This window comes from Maylandia zebra, linkage group LG22, assembly GCF_041146795.1.
Source record: "Maylandia zebra isolate NMK-2024a linkage group LG22, Mzebra_GT3a, whole genome shotgun sequence".
Classification (NCBI taxonomy): Eukaryota; Metazoa; Chordata; class Actinopteri; order Cichliformes; family Cichlidae; genus Maylandia; species Maylandia zebra.
In genome coordinates, this window is record NC_135187.1 from 13997375 (window position 1) to 14010417 (window position 13043).

Here is a 13043-nt window from a genome sequence, read left to right on the forward strand (position 1 = left end):
TCAGAACTTGCAGTGGTATTGCTCCTTTCCTGAAGACACTTCAGGAAACTTAGACGATACTTCAGCTGCAAAGCATGAACTCTGCTGATAGAAACATTTTGATTTCCGAGGCAAACATTCTTGTTATCATAAGCCTTCCAAAGATTCTGCAATTGCTCAATACTGGAACAAATAGTTCTCCCAGTTAATGTAAGAATGCACAAAATGCAAACTAATCTTTCAGAGAGAAAAAAAAAGATTTATTTCATTTTGGATTTCAGTATAAGTTTGACTTCACTGTCATATATTTGTGTTTATATCTTCTTCAAAACAGCTGTCAAGGGACACTTCCTGTCACCGAACGGCAGCTCTCTCAGTTGGCCGCAAGGTGGCGCTCGGATCCTTATTTTTTGGAGACGAAGTACTCGTGGCACATCTCAGTGAGGCAGCAGACCATCCTGACAAACTCACCAAAATCCACACTATTGCTCTTGTCTCTGTCCAGATCATTGAAGATGCGGTCTATTGCTGCCTTGTCATTGGATTTCTACAGTGGAGAAAAGTGTTAGCTTGAATTTAGACACTAAGTGATCATAAAACAAAGAACTGCTCAGCCTACTTCTGCTCAAATAGTTGCGCAAACCACAGTGGAAAATCTGTGTATTTTCCACTCTCTCAAAGTAAAAGCTCTGCATCAGTTTGCCAGTGTTTTCAGGCAACCTACTGGGTGTCAGATAGGAGGATAGAGACCACTTACGCAAAGCATTTCTCCAAACTCATTTTGAAGAAGATCCTTGAGCTCTTCCTTGCTTAGGGTGTTTTTGTCTCCCTCCTTGCCAGAGTATTTATCAAAGGTGCTGATGAGCAGTGCCATAGCCTTCTGGATGTCAGACATGATTAGGGCTAGTTTAGGGAGACAGAAGGAAAACAAAATGTTACGTCTGAGACTGCAGTGGTATTTGTTTATGCAGGAAATTCACACTGATTAAAGAAAGATGCCTCCTCTGAATAACGTTTACACATAATTCTGCTATGACTCATTATCTGGTGCAGATTAGGCTGAATCACGTGGTATTGTGGTCAAATGTAGGATCTTAACAAAGGACATCATTGATATTTGGAACACGAGGAATTATTTAGAAGTAAACGAGGGAGAAAAAGGGGAATAGGCAGGGCCTGCTTGGTAAAACCAGAGTGAAAGAGATTGAGTCGTTTAACCCTGTGAGGTCCATTTTAGGTTTGCCTAAAATAATGATGCAATGAAGCTCCTTTCAGTTACTTTTGAACCACTTCTGCAAATTACATTGCTAATATATTTAAATTCTGGAATTATATATGTAAACATGCAGTAAAACATATGCATGTGCAAGTGCATACTGGAGGTCATAGCAGAAAACAGTGGCTGATATTACTGTTTGTCTTTGCCAAAGTTTCTCTGGGTTCTCAGTGGAGCTTGATAAAAATAAACTCAAGATTTCCACCTGGGCCCCACCACTCTTATTTCCCTTTTCAGCGGTCTCTAATGTAGCGTCTCTGCCAAGTGACACAGGACATTGTTATGGCAACAGCAGAAGGAGATAAGGAAGCAGGTTGCAGCTTAATTAAAGTCCCCAAAGCAACATCAGATGTCTGTTCTTCTAACATAGTATATCTAAATTATGCGTTCTTTCCACTTGACTGTATAAACCCAAGAGATTTGCTAGTGGTTATGTTGTGAGTCATACAGTGCTTTCCCCTCTTTAGGGAACACTAAGCTGAGGAAACTTTGGCATCAGAGAGTTTGGAAACAACGGGAGTTACAAGGAAAGAGAGCACAAAACCTCATTCCTCAATTAGGTTGCAGTTAAAGGTGAGAATCGAGGGGTGCTGCTAACCAAAAAAACCCCTTTAATGCATCCGTAAAAATGAGTTTCCAAACAAGTTAGTGGGATTTAGACAAAATGAGCTCAGTCTTTTGCAGCATCAAGTTTCATAAGCAAGAAGAGAAGTTTAAGCATTAAAGTCCACATGGATGTGATAAACTTTGCAGTTCATCAATACTTTTCTGCTAATTCTTAATGTGCATTCATACAAAACTAACTGTAATGAGCATTGCTGGATTAAAACAAACAAATAAACAATCAAGAAAACCCAGGAAAGGTTTCCAGAGCGAGCAAATAAAAGCAGATAACAAACAAAAAAAGCACTTGTAGGATTTTCTACTCACCAGTGCTGAGGTTTAAGACAATTGGAGGCTACTGTTGATCTTGGTAGAGCTGTTGTGATGAACCAATGGGTGGCAAAGATGCTTTATACATCACCACACCCAGTATCCCTCCCCCCCTCCCTCTAGAATGCTCCTTTCATCTCCAACCACTCCTCCTTCCTTCATTTTTTAAAACATATTCTTTAACAAACACGACACTCGTGTGCTGTTACAGTGAATGTTTGAATTTGAGGATTTGGAGAATTCTAAAAACTTGCAGCATGTCTTACAAAATGTTTCTGACGTTATGATCTCAGGACTGCTTTTGAATCTGGAATTGCTGCAGAACAAAAGACAATAAAATATGAAATGTAAAGTTTGGGGTGCTGTGTCTTTAAGAGGACAATTAAAGTAAATTAAATAAATAATGGTCATGTAACAGTCTTACAAAATACCCTTTTTGCAGTGATGGATTCAAGACTATAAAAATGTTATGTTTATTGTTGATTTACAGTTTTTTATTTCACCCATTTGATTGACTTTATGTGACTATATTTTGGGGAAACCCCATGAGCAGCATTTTGTGGCATCTCTCTTCGAGGCTTTTGCTGATGAAAGGAGGGAAGCAGCATTTACATGTGAACTGAATCACGTTTTGTGCTCCATTTGAAGGTCACTTTTGTTAATTCTGTAAAAGAAAGTCCACAGTTTGGTTCGTACATTTCATTCCGTCATAAACGAGTTTCTTGTGACTTTTGGTGGTGGAGTCATGGGACAAATGTTTGATCTGCTTTTAGAGATTTTAGAAGTAATTTTGCCCCGAATAAGAAACTTTGATCTTTACAAGATTTCATACATGATTTTGAAGCATTTGTGCTATTATGTAAATGCCGTTTTTCTACAAATGCATTAAAATTCTTTTTGACTTTTCTAACAGGATGACCAAACCCACTTCCTCTTTTTAAAAACTTACCGCTTGGCACAATAGGACCAAAGAAATGAACAGTTACGTATGTTTTAAGCAAAACGTGCATCGCAGGAACCCTTAATTGTACCAACTAATTTCTGGTGTGTTTCTTTTGTATGTAATTAAAAATTTTCTTTTTTATTGACTTGTTTGAGATGCACATTATGTTAAAGTAAAAACACGGGGACAGTGACTCACTAGCACTGATTGTTATGGTTGTGAGTGGATCCACTCTTCTTTACAATTTTGCAGAGAGGCTGTGACTCATAGTCATGTCCCCAAAACCAAAGTCACAGAGTCCAAAAAAAAAGCAAAGGAAGGAAGGAAGAAAAGAAAAAAAGCTGCACTGTGGCAACTCTGTTTGCATGTTTGTTTCTCCCTGTCCGTGTGGCCTGTTGCATAACTTGAATTAGATATTTCTGGCATTGGTCTGGGCATTGTTTAGTCCTGTAATTAACAACTTCAAAGCGCAGCTGAAAGCAGATGATAGGTTAGAATTCACTGTCACCATCATTTACAGCATTTTTAAACATTGTGCCATCCTTCTTCACTGTGTGGAAATCATGAGTCACACATCTTCCTGTCGCCTTTTTCTCGATCTTATTCACTCACTCACATTTACCAAATAATGGAGGGAGTATCCATGGTCACCACATCCTGTGTCATATCCAGCTGTGATACACACAAAACTGTTTGTTCAGTACAACTGGAGTGGATTTAATCACACTCACTCAGACCAATTTTTAACACTATAATTACAGATATGTGCCATCTAGTGGTTACAAACAGACATTTTTAGTGTCCAGCTCCAGCCATGTGTGCTCTAATGTAAGTTGTTTCTTCAGAAAGACATACGTCATGCAAATGCTGCATAGTGAATGTCACCCTAGAACCTTGTAGCTAGGATTATAGAAATAATGAAGTCATGCATCTACAAGTACCCGTTGAGGGAAACTATTTGGAGGTATGCAGCAGAGACAGTTTAAGATACAAATCACAGGAAATGACTGGAGGAAGTATTCAAGAGTTTTATTAAGGTAACACTAATAATAGAAAAAAAAGACCTCAACAGAACTGCACTAAAAGATGCTCTAAAATTATGTACGCATATGTGCATCTATCATCTTCATTGTATCAGCTGAAGTATCAAAAGTAAAAACTGAAGTGAAAGGCTACAAGACATGCATAATATTATCATTCATATGTCATGACTTTAGCTGGAGGGAGTAAATTAATGTTTCCATGTATTGATGTTCAAGGCCTTTACAGCCAGTCTGGTTGTTGTTTATTCAATTAATAAGTTTAGTGCCTCATTTGTAAAACACTCAACTTCATGCACTAAATTTATTATGACATAAAAAACTGCATACAACACTGCGCTAGAAAACCTTGCCTTGTAAACAAGGTTTTTTTTAAGGTGGGTGAAAACTTGCAAATTCTTCAAAACATACTTAACTAGAAGTACATGGTTAGATTTTACCACTGTCTCATGTTTGCAGTTTGCATGTATGCACCTAAACCTTTAGGTCATAGGCTCTTTATGTCACGGTCTGGCTGGCAGACCATGGGGATATGGGGGAATGAGGACCCAAAACGCATGGTTCTGCAATACAAACAGTGCACTTTATTTACAGCGAAGGCTGTAAACACAATAACTCCCCGTTGCTCCCTTGAATCCTGTGTGTGTGTGCTCCCCTCCAACGTCTGTGCTCGTGCTACCCGCTGTTGTGTTCTCGCACACCCTGTGTGTGCTGCCGTTCTGGTCCACTCTTCCACCTGGGGGGAAAACCACAAAAACAGCCATCAACACCAACCCCGGCAGGCATACACGAACAGCACCGTTGTACGCTGACAGAGACACACTAACTTGGGTAGACAACTCAATGATCCCACGCCGGTGGGAGCTCCAACACTCTCCTAAGTAGCTCCCCCAACGAGCCCTGATCACCAACAGGTGTGTGGCAGGAACTTCCGGTGTGGCCAGTCCTCCTGCAGGGGCACACCCATCAGGCCTGCATGTGGCTGTTCTCCATCCTCCAGCCACACATGTACACACCCACACCCTGCCTATACATATAATGAGTGGAACACAGACTAACACAGCATTGTGCAGAAAGACACACACATCACCAAATAACAACAATAATAATAATAATCATAATAATAATAACAACAACAGTCCAAACTGCTCACGGACCCCCGAGTCCTCCAGAGCCGGGTCCGTGACACTTTATTTTGGTAACCTGTTTTGGTGTCAACTTCTGTCAGTTCAACTGGTTCAAAGCTCCCTCTCTGTGTGTCTATCAATAAAAGAACAGAAGAGAAGTGAAACAGAAGAATCAGGTTATAAAATACACATTTTGGGGCGATCGTGGTTCAAGAGTTGGGAGTTCGCCTTGTAATTGGAAAGTTGCCGGTTCGAGCCCCGACTTGGACAGTTTTGGTCGTTGTGTCCTTGGGCAAGACACTTCACCCGTTGCCTACTGGTGGTGGTCAGAGGGCCCGGTGGTGCCAGTGTCCGGCATCCTCGCCTCTGTCAGTGCGCCCCAGGGTGGCTGTGGCTACAATGTAGCTTGTCATCACCAGTGTGTGAATGTGCGTGTGGATGACTGGATGTGTAAAGCGCTTTGGGGTCCTTAGGGACTAGTAAAGCGCTATACAAATACAGGCCATTTACCATTTTTACATAGCAGCAGCAACAACATTAAAACCACTGACAGGTGAAATGTATTGACCCTGCCTTTTTCAATATAACCTTCTACCCCCTCTTCTGCCTTCACTCCCTGAAGGCAGAAGAGGGGGTACAACTCCAAAACCCAGATTGCAATTTGAACAAGCTTGATTCATCGAAGTCCAGCCCTGCTGTGGATACTTTGTGTCCTGTGGGCTGCAGGGCTGGGCTTCGATGAATCAAGCAGGACACAAAGTTTCCTCTCCCAAACACGCAGGTCCAATGGGACAGAGCTGTGTTGGCAGCTTGAGTAGGACCTACAAAACAATAAGCAGGTGATATTAATGTTTTGGATAAAGTGCCAAGTATAGGTTTTAAACTGTGGGATTTAAATGTCTATTGGTTTCAAATGCTCACATTTGAACACTGGGAATAAAAAAAACATACAACTAAATGTAACTGTGAATTGAATCAGTATCAGGTTCACAATAGTTATTTCCCATGGCAACATCTGCATGCAGACTGGACGTTGGGGATGGTTGGTATGTTTTGGACATTAATGTTATTGTTTAACAAGTTTCCACAGAGAGGGGATTTTTTTTTTTTTTGGTGTGTCCAAGATGGGCGTGGCATGCCACAGTGAATATTTGGTACACCCCGAACTCACACCACAGAACGCCCCCGCCAGGAATGACTTGAGCAACTTTAAAACCAAAAGCATGCAGGATTATTTCAGTGAGAAAAATGTTGCGACAAATTTCATTATTACTATATTAGAAAGTCTGTGTTAGAAAACTAGACATGACACATACAGTGGTGTCACCGATCAGCGTCTGGTAAGATCAAAGAGTAATTCATCTAGACAAATGATGATTTTCTTTTCTTTTAGGCAACATGATAAACATATAGCCTGCAGGAGGCACTAAACACAAGGAAATGCACTGAAAAAGCAGCAGTCTCGGAATCTCAGCTGTGGGTCACATGGGTGTGGTGCTTCTGTAAACCAAGTGGTGCAAACTTTAGCTACACACACACGCACACACTTAAGACTCATCACATAGTCACATAGCAACTTCAGTGTTTTCCCAGTATCCATGAACACTGACAAACCAGTAGTTAAGCCCTGCCCAAAGCGGTGTTTGCCAAGAGCTCAAGAAGACCTCTTCCTCCTGGGCTTAGCCTTTCAGGCAGGCTTTTCTCAGGCAGTAAAAGCTTTGATGACTTCACTGGGATCGGCAGGCCATCATAGTAAACAGTGGCTCACAGTCTACCAATAACAGATTTGATTGTTGGAGCATTCCTGAGAGGTAGGGCTGCCTGGAAGACTTCGTTTTAGAGAAAAGATATTTGTTCTGTTCAGTAAGAATAATGAGAGACGGGTGGTGAAGGGGTTATCTTGTTCCTCTTTCTCTGGTGTTATTCAACTTTCACCAGACATGAAACATGGTGGGATTTTTGTGATCTGCACAAGAACAGTGATGTGCTGTTCTTGTGAGTCAGTTGAGGGCTTGCAAAATACAAATCAAACTGACTAGGCAATGTTATCACCCGTTTTATTCATAGAGTTGCAACATCCTCTGAGAGTTTATGCCTCACTGAGAGAGGTGTGTTCATGCCTACAACATTCAGCAGATTCCTCAGAGCAGTGATAAAGCAGGGACTTTGTCTGGGAGGGAGTGGCTCATCTGCCCTTTAACACTCGGGGAAACATAAAGTACTCACTCAGTTACAAAGCCAACAGAGAAAGCTGTCTGGATTAAGCTTTACCAGCTTCTCAAATGGAAATGGTTCTGGTGCTTGCTTAAAAAAAACACATGTATAAAAAGTTGAAGGGGATTTATGGACAAATCTGTCTAACTTAAAGATTAGATAGTTAGGAAACACAAGACACAAGAGATTTAAAATGATTCAGCACTTTTAATGAACAAAACTTTACAAAAAAAAAACAAAAAGCAATGCTTTTTGGTCGCTTCTCTTCCACTGTTGTACTTCCTACTTCTTTCCAGTCTTTTTCATTTGCAGCTGATAGCACTGCTCACATGCAACAGACAGTCCAACAACCAGAGAAACAAACTCCTCAAAGTTCACAAGACCATCACCGTTGGCGTCCAAGTCTTTCATGATCTTGTCGACAGCAGCAGGATCTTTTTGACACTGTGTTTAAAAAAAGGGTGTGTGAGGATACATCAGCAACAGTGAGATTGCACAAGAAGTGGCATAGTATTGGATTACAGTGTGTAAATGATGCGCAGTGTGATTGCACAATTTACGTTTTGGTCTCATCTCACCTTAAGGAAGCTGGAAAGCTCAGCCTCCATTAGCTGTCTGAGGTTTTGCCGGGTGAGCGAACCGTCCTTGGCGTAACGGTGGAACACCTTGATGAGTCCTTCCATGCAGTTTTCCAGTTCTGAAGGCATGGTTGCTGGAATGTGTTTAGACTGAAAAACAATGTTCAGAAAATGTTGACTATGACAACTGATAGCAAGTCAGTTTAACTTCAGCTGACATTTTCCAAACAAGTCCATAGAAAGCATTTATGAAAGCTGCTTTGGTTGAGATGCTGTTAAACTCATCCATTATTGATGGAACTGACACATTTGGGTCTTTGTTTTACTTCTCACTGATGAGTGATGCTCGTGGGAAGACAGTAAAGGTATGCCATTGAAATTTTAGTAAACCACTGTGCAAAATACAGAAAATCTCAACATTTGAGTTACTGTCTTTGTAGCTGTAAGAGTTAAAAGAAAGGAGAAGTAGGAGGGAGGGTGTGTTATTTGTGTGCAAGAGAATGGAAAATGTGAACAACTTGAACTGAAAAAAGTTAGACCCAAAATGGTGGGATTCAATGTGAGTAATGAGATAGGACACTGCAGGAACAAGCACATGTGTGTACATGCCCACAGTCCAACCACACCCTTACAAAGGCTTATATTTACTATATGGAGACCTAGTTAACTGTCTTAAATGTGAATCAGAGCTTAATGTAAAAATGTTAATTATATATTTTATTAATAAAAATAATCATAACACTGGAAAAACAATTAAAGTGTAATTATAGTGAAAGATTGAAAACAAGAGAAAGAAACAAGATAAACTAACTAAAAGTTGGAGCCTAACTTAGTTAACAGCAGAGGAAATACACGGATCCGTTAGATACCGTTAGAAATTCACAGAGGGAGCTTCAGTAAATACAAAGCAGTGACTGGGAGCGGATTAAAGTAGGTTAAACAGTATGAAACACTATTCTCACACCTCCTAGCTGTATATCTGTATGTTTTAGCAACTAAAGTTTATATTTAAAAAAAAACATCGTGGCAAAGCCACACCTGTAGGACAAGAGCAGAAAGTTTCTTACCGTACAGTTGCTGGGACGTGGCAACAGAAGAGGTGCAAATGTTCAGACGTCTGCAACAAGCAACAGAGATTTTATAGTCAGGCGCCGCCCTGGCTGTGCGCACTGACTCACACTGTGGCTCTGCAGACGCTGGACTCTCTGAATAGTTAATACACTGGAAAGGTTTGTAATAGGACAGTAAATATATTAGTACGACTTTAGCTTAAGTTCAGTCATCTGATTTAAAAACAAGGAAAAAGTTACTATTGCTGCTGATAGAAGAGCTAAAAGCCGTTTTTGTGGAATTTAAGATAAAGTTTCATTAAAGTTTAGGCTACCGGTTTAACTGACCCTCCGCCCCTCTCCACCGCCCACCTCCCACACACACGCTCTACCTTTTTATGTTAATCTCTCATAATAAACACACCTTAGGTTTAAGGGATTTTAAAAAGTATTTACTGTAATTTCGAAAATCTGTAATTTACCTGTAAGACTAACTGATACCTAAAGAAGAGCCAATCAGCAGCATTCTGCTGAGTACAAGATCAATTCTGCAAACTAGAGCTATCATCCACAACAGAGGCAATCCAGCCAGTGTGGCTTCAAGGACTGTTTTGTCTCATATTATCTGCATTTATATTCCTATCATAACCTGAACCTTTACTCCTATTATCCTGAAAAGCGTTTTATATCAAAGATGGACGACAGATAGCTAGGTGGATACAGTGTGCCACATTGTGGTGAAAACAGGGTATTACAAATGGCACGCTTTGCAGCCAAGTGTTAAAGCTGTATTTGAATAACAACTCGATCCGTTCTGTCTTTTTTTTTCTTTTTTTTTAGAGGTTTGTGTCTCATTTTACTAACAAAGGAGAAAAAGGACACAATTGAACATAAAAATCACCAAAATACCTCATTGCAATTTTTCCTGCACTCAACTTTTGTTATTTTAACCTATTTGATCACGCTATGTATCAATGATCGGTATTTTTCTTGCTGTTATCCATAAATACATAATTTTAACTGAAAGAGCTACAAGTACAGTGCTCGTCAGTCCAGATTTCCAGAGTTTTGTTTCTTGGTTAAAGCAGTTCTCTTCTTATTATCAGACTCCCTTAGTAGTGATTTCTTGTATCAGTTTTACCAATGTAGTCATATGTCTGTTCTGCTACTCAGGGAAGCATTGATGTGGGCTGTAAACTGAGTTTCCATCAAACTGAAAACATGTCAGACCACAATGAAATATTCCTCACCAGCAGAGGGAACTCTTGAGCATCTATTCCCATGTCTGTCATCATTATCAAAGTTTCCTCATTCTACTACTGTAACTTTCAATGTTGTATAAGCTTTTCCAAATAAAGAAAGCTTTGTGTTTTGAAGACTTATCCTTGTTCATTTATTGATTTATTTTCTTAAAGATAATAGCACCTCAAGGCCATTTGCTGCACACTGAGACTACCTGGTTACTGTGCAACTAATGGTAATAAACAATTTAGAAGGCAACTAATTTATTGCCTTCTAGTGTCTGATGAAGCGTACCTATTAACTGAAGACCATTTAAAATGTTTGTTCAGATAAAGAGACAGTTAATTTCTTTTAATCTCCAATTTTTCTGAAAACGTGAACATTTGCAGGCAGGGTTTGTAAACATATTATGGCAGAAGCACATCTATATCAGTTATTGCTGTATAGAGTGGAAGAGAACAGGGAAGTAACCGTAATCTAATTACCTTTTTGCAAAGTAATCCTTTACATTAACCTTATAATAGGGTTTATTTCAAACCCTATGATAAGGGTAAAGTGAGAAAAGCAGACAATAAGGGTATATCCTAACATGAAACAACTAGTTCAGAGGTGTGAATAGACAACTAGCAAACATTTCTATGCATCCTTAAGTTAAAGAAAAAACAAGCACAATCTTTGACTTTGACAAACTTTATTGTTTTAATGTGAATCCAGGGAAGGCCTATATTGGGTTTCTTTCCACATCAACAGTGCTTTACTTTGGGCAGCCTTTTGTGTCCAGTTCTTTCATGACCTCTTGGAGGGCGTCATGGCTTGCACAGGCGCAACCAGCAACCAGTGAGGCGAACTCTTCAAAGTCCACACGTTTATCATCATTGTGGTCGACACACTGGAAGAGCTCATCTTCACTTTTTCCCTGCAAAGGTGAAACAAACATTTAATAACTTGGAAAGTGAAACAAGTGCAAAGTTTTTTTGTTGTGCAAAAAAAACCTTTGCACTTTTTTTGCACAACAAAAAAAGTACCAAGTTTAATAATACTTTGTTTTTTTTAAATTAGTTATTTTAAAAAAATTATCTCTTGGTCCATGCTTTTAGTCAGGCTGTTATGATACATTTGCAAACTCAATAGATTTGTAGGGCTAGATTTTAATGCTAAACTATGCCTTAAACATTTACATTGCACTTTAAAAGTGTCTGGATGTCACCAAAGTTATTGTGATCATTTGCAGTTAATTAGTACAATGTTTTCCCTTACCTGAGAAAGTAAGGGTAGTTCATTCTTCACTAATTTTAGAAATTGTTCTTTGGTCAGTTTATTGTCATCTCCTTGGTAGGACATGTAGGCACTGAACATTGCAGCCAATGCCATTTCCAGTCTTGTTGGGTCTGACATGTTTGCAGTGCTGTACAAGAATCTGGACAAGAAATAAAATGGATCATAAAATATTACTTGGCATGCATCGGCAGAGGGACAGAAATGTAGATAGACTGTACTTACAATAATTCTTTACTTTTTAAAAATGTGATTCTTAACTAAAAGTTTTACATATGTCAAACGGAAGAGCAGCTTCACTGAAGCAAATACCTTAAAACAAAATACATGCAGTCAGAGTAGAACCAAAAACCAGCCAGTTTAACATAATTACAGATCAATCTTCAACCACAAGAAACAAAATTTGTCTAGTTTCTATCTAAACAATAAAAAAGTCACAGAAGAATCTGCTCCTACCTGGATTCAGCAGAGTCAATAGAGCGAAGAGAAAACCACCTCCACGAGGTTCAAAAGGGTGTTCGTGACACTCCCATTGTCTGTTTCCTGATTAGCAACTTGGTTTGCATTTTTTTAAAAATATGTAACCGCTTCCATCCTGGAGGCCCTCGCATACAGGCAAATTCAAGAGGCCACCTTATACTGCAATCACTAAAATAGGTATAGCTTTCTTATACTTGATTTCTGTTGGAGGACTGGTAGCTTCAGTTTCAGAACTGGTTTACTTATAGTGTGCCTACTTATTTTAGTATGGTTGATTTTCCTTTTTGCCATTTTGACCAGGTGTGGGTAATAATGGTCTTTCTTTGTTGCAGTTATAATTCTTCCCCTGGCCTAGTGTTGATGAGCATACTTGCACAGTTCATAAAAGATCTGACGAAAGACAAAAAGAAACACTTTCTGATTGCTAGCGACAGCTTGAAGTAAAGCGGCAGTTTTGTAATGAAACACATTGACCGAGTCAAACACAGCTGAGGCATGCATATCTCATGTTCATTGTTCAAACAGGAATTTTAATATAAGGAAGTAGTCTACACACCCAACAGAGAGCTGGTTAGGTCATTATTGAACACACCTGTCAGGAAACTTTCTACCTGTGGAGGAAACACTGAGACATGTGAATAGCTATGGCAGTCTTTTTGAAGAACAATCCAGTTTTTGCTTATTGCATTTGTTAGATTTGTATTGTTGGATTGTCATTTATTCCACAATAGTTATTAGAACTGTATAGACAAGCAGGGGCCACAGGATTCGGGGCAGGATGGAATGCTGGTAGATCCAGGCTTTAAATCTTCCAGGCAGGCCGGACTTATCCACCTTAATGAGCCACACTCCCAGCTCCTCATTTGCCTTCTGAATGGCATTAGAGTCTTTCAGGCTGGAGTCGAAG

The 13043-nt window shown here is 39.6% G+C and overlaps 2 protein-coding genes and 1 long non-coding RNA gene across 6 annotated transcripts; all 3 read right to left on the reverse strand.

Moving 5' to 3' along the window:
* Positions 1-217: 217 nt before the first annotated feature.
* On the reverse strand, positions 218-882 carry LOC101469063 (ictacalcin). The gene is made up of 2 exons (XM_004549053.3): positions 737-882; positions 218-526 (listed from the first exon to the last, which is right to left on the reverse strand). The coding sequence occupies exons 1-2, from the start codon at positions 872-874 to the stop codon at positions 383-385; spliced, it is 282 nt and encodes a 93-aa protein (XP_004549110.3). The 5' UTR covers positions 875-882; the 3' UTR covers positions 218-382.
* A 6817-nt stretch (positions 883-7699) lies between these two features.
* Positions 7700-9297, reverse strand: LOC101469546 (protein S100-A10). Its single transcript, XM_004549055.4, has 3 exons — positions 9158-9297; positions 8091-8240; positions 7700-7956 (listed from the first exon to the last, which is right to left on the reverse strand). The coding sequence occupies exons 2-3, from the start codon at positions 8217-8219 to the stop codon at positions 7795-7797; spliced, it is 291 nt and encodes a 96-aa protein (XP_004549112.1). The 5' UTR covers positions 8220-8240; positions 9158-9297; the 3' UTR covers positions 7700-7794.
* Positions 9298-11055: 1758 nt separating this feature from the next.
* On the reverse strand, positions 11056-12355 carry LOC101469820 (uncharacterized). 4 transcript variants are annotated; one of them, XR_013095172.1, is made up of 4 exons: positions 12113-12355; positions 11882-11968; positions 11639-11798; positions 11056-11297 (listed from the first exon to the last, which is right to left on the reverse strand). It is a non-coding gene; the product is annotated as an uncharacterized LOC101469820 (long non-coding RNA). The 4 variants fall into 4 exon arrangements; XR_013095173.1 differs by having other exon boundaries at positions 11895-11968; positions 12113-12127; XR_001167524.3 differs by lacking the exon at positions 11882-11968 and having other exon boundaries at positions 12113-12334.
* Between the last annotated feature and the right edge of the window lie 688 nt (positions 12356-13043).

What these genes read in the sequence shown, in the direction of transcription:
- LOC101469546 (XM_004549055.4), bottom strand. Translation starts at nt 8,219, where the DNA reads ATGCCTTCAGAACTGGAAAACTGCATGGAAGGACTCATCAAGGTGTTC. An exon ending in AGCTTTCCAGCTTCCTTAAG is followed by an intron (nt 7,957 to 8,090) that starts GTGAGATGAGAC and finishes TTTTAAACACAG; the next exon opens with TGTCAAAAAGATCCTGCTGC.
- LOC101469063 (XM_004549053.3), bottom strand. Translation starts at nt 874, where the DNA reads ATGTCTGACATCCAGAAGGCTATGGCACTGCTCATCAGCACCTTTGAT. An exon ending in AGTTTGGAGAAATGCTTTGC is followed by an intron (nt 527 to 736) that starts GTAAGTGGTCTC and finishes TCTCCACTGTAG; the next exon opens with AAATCCAATGACAAGGCAGC.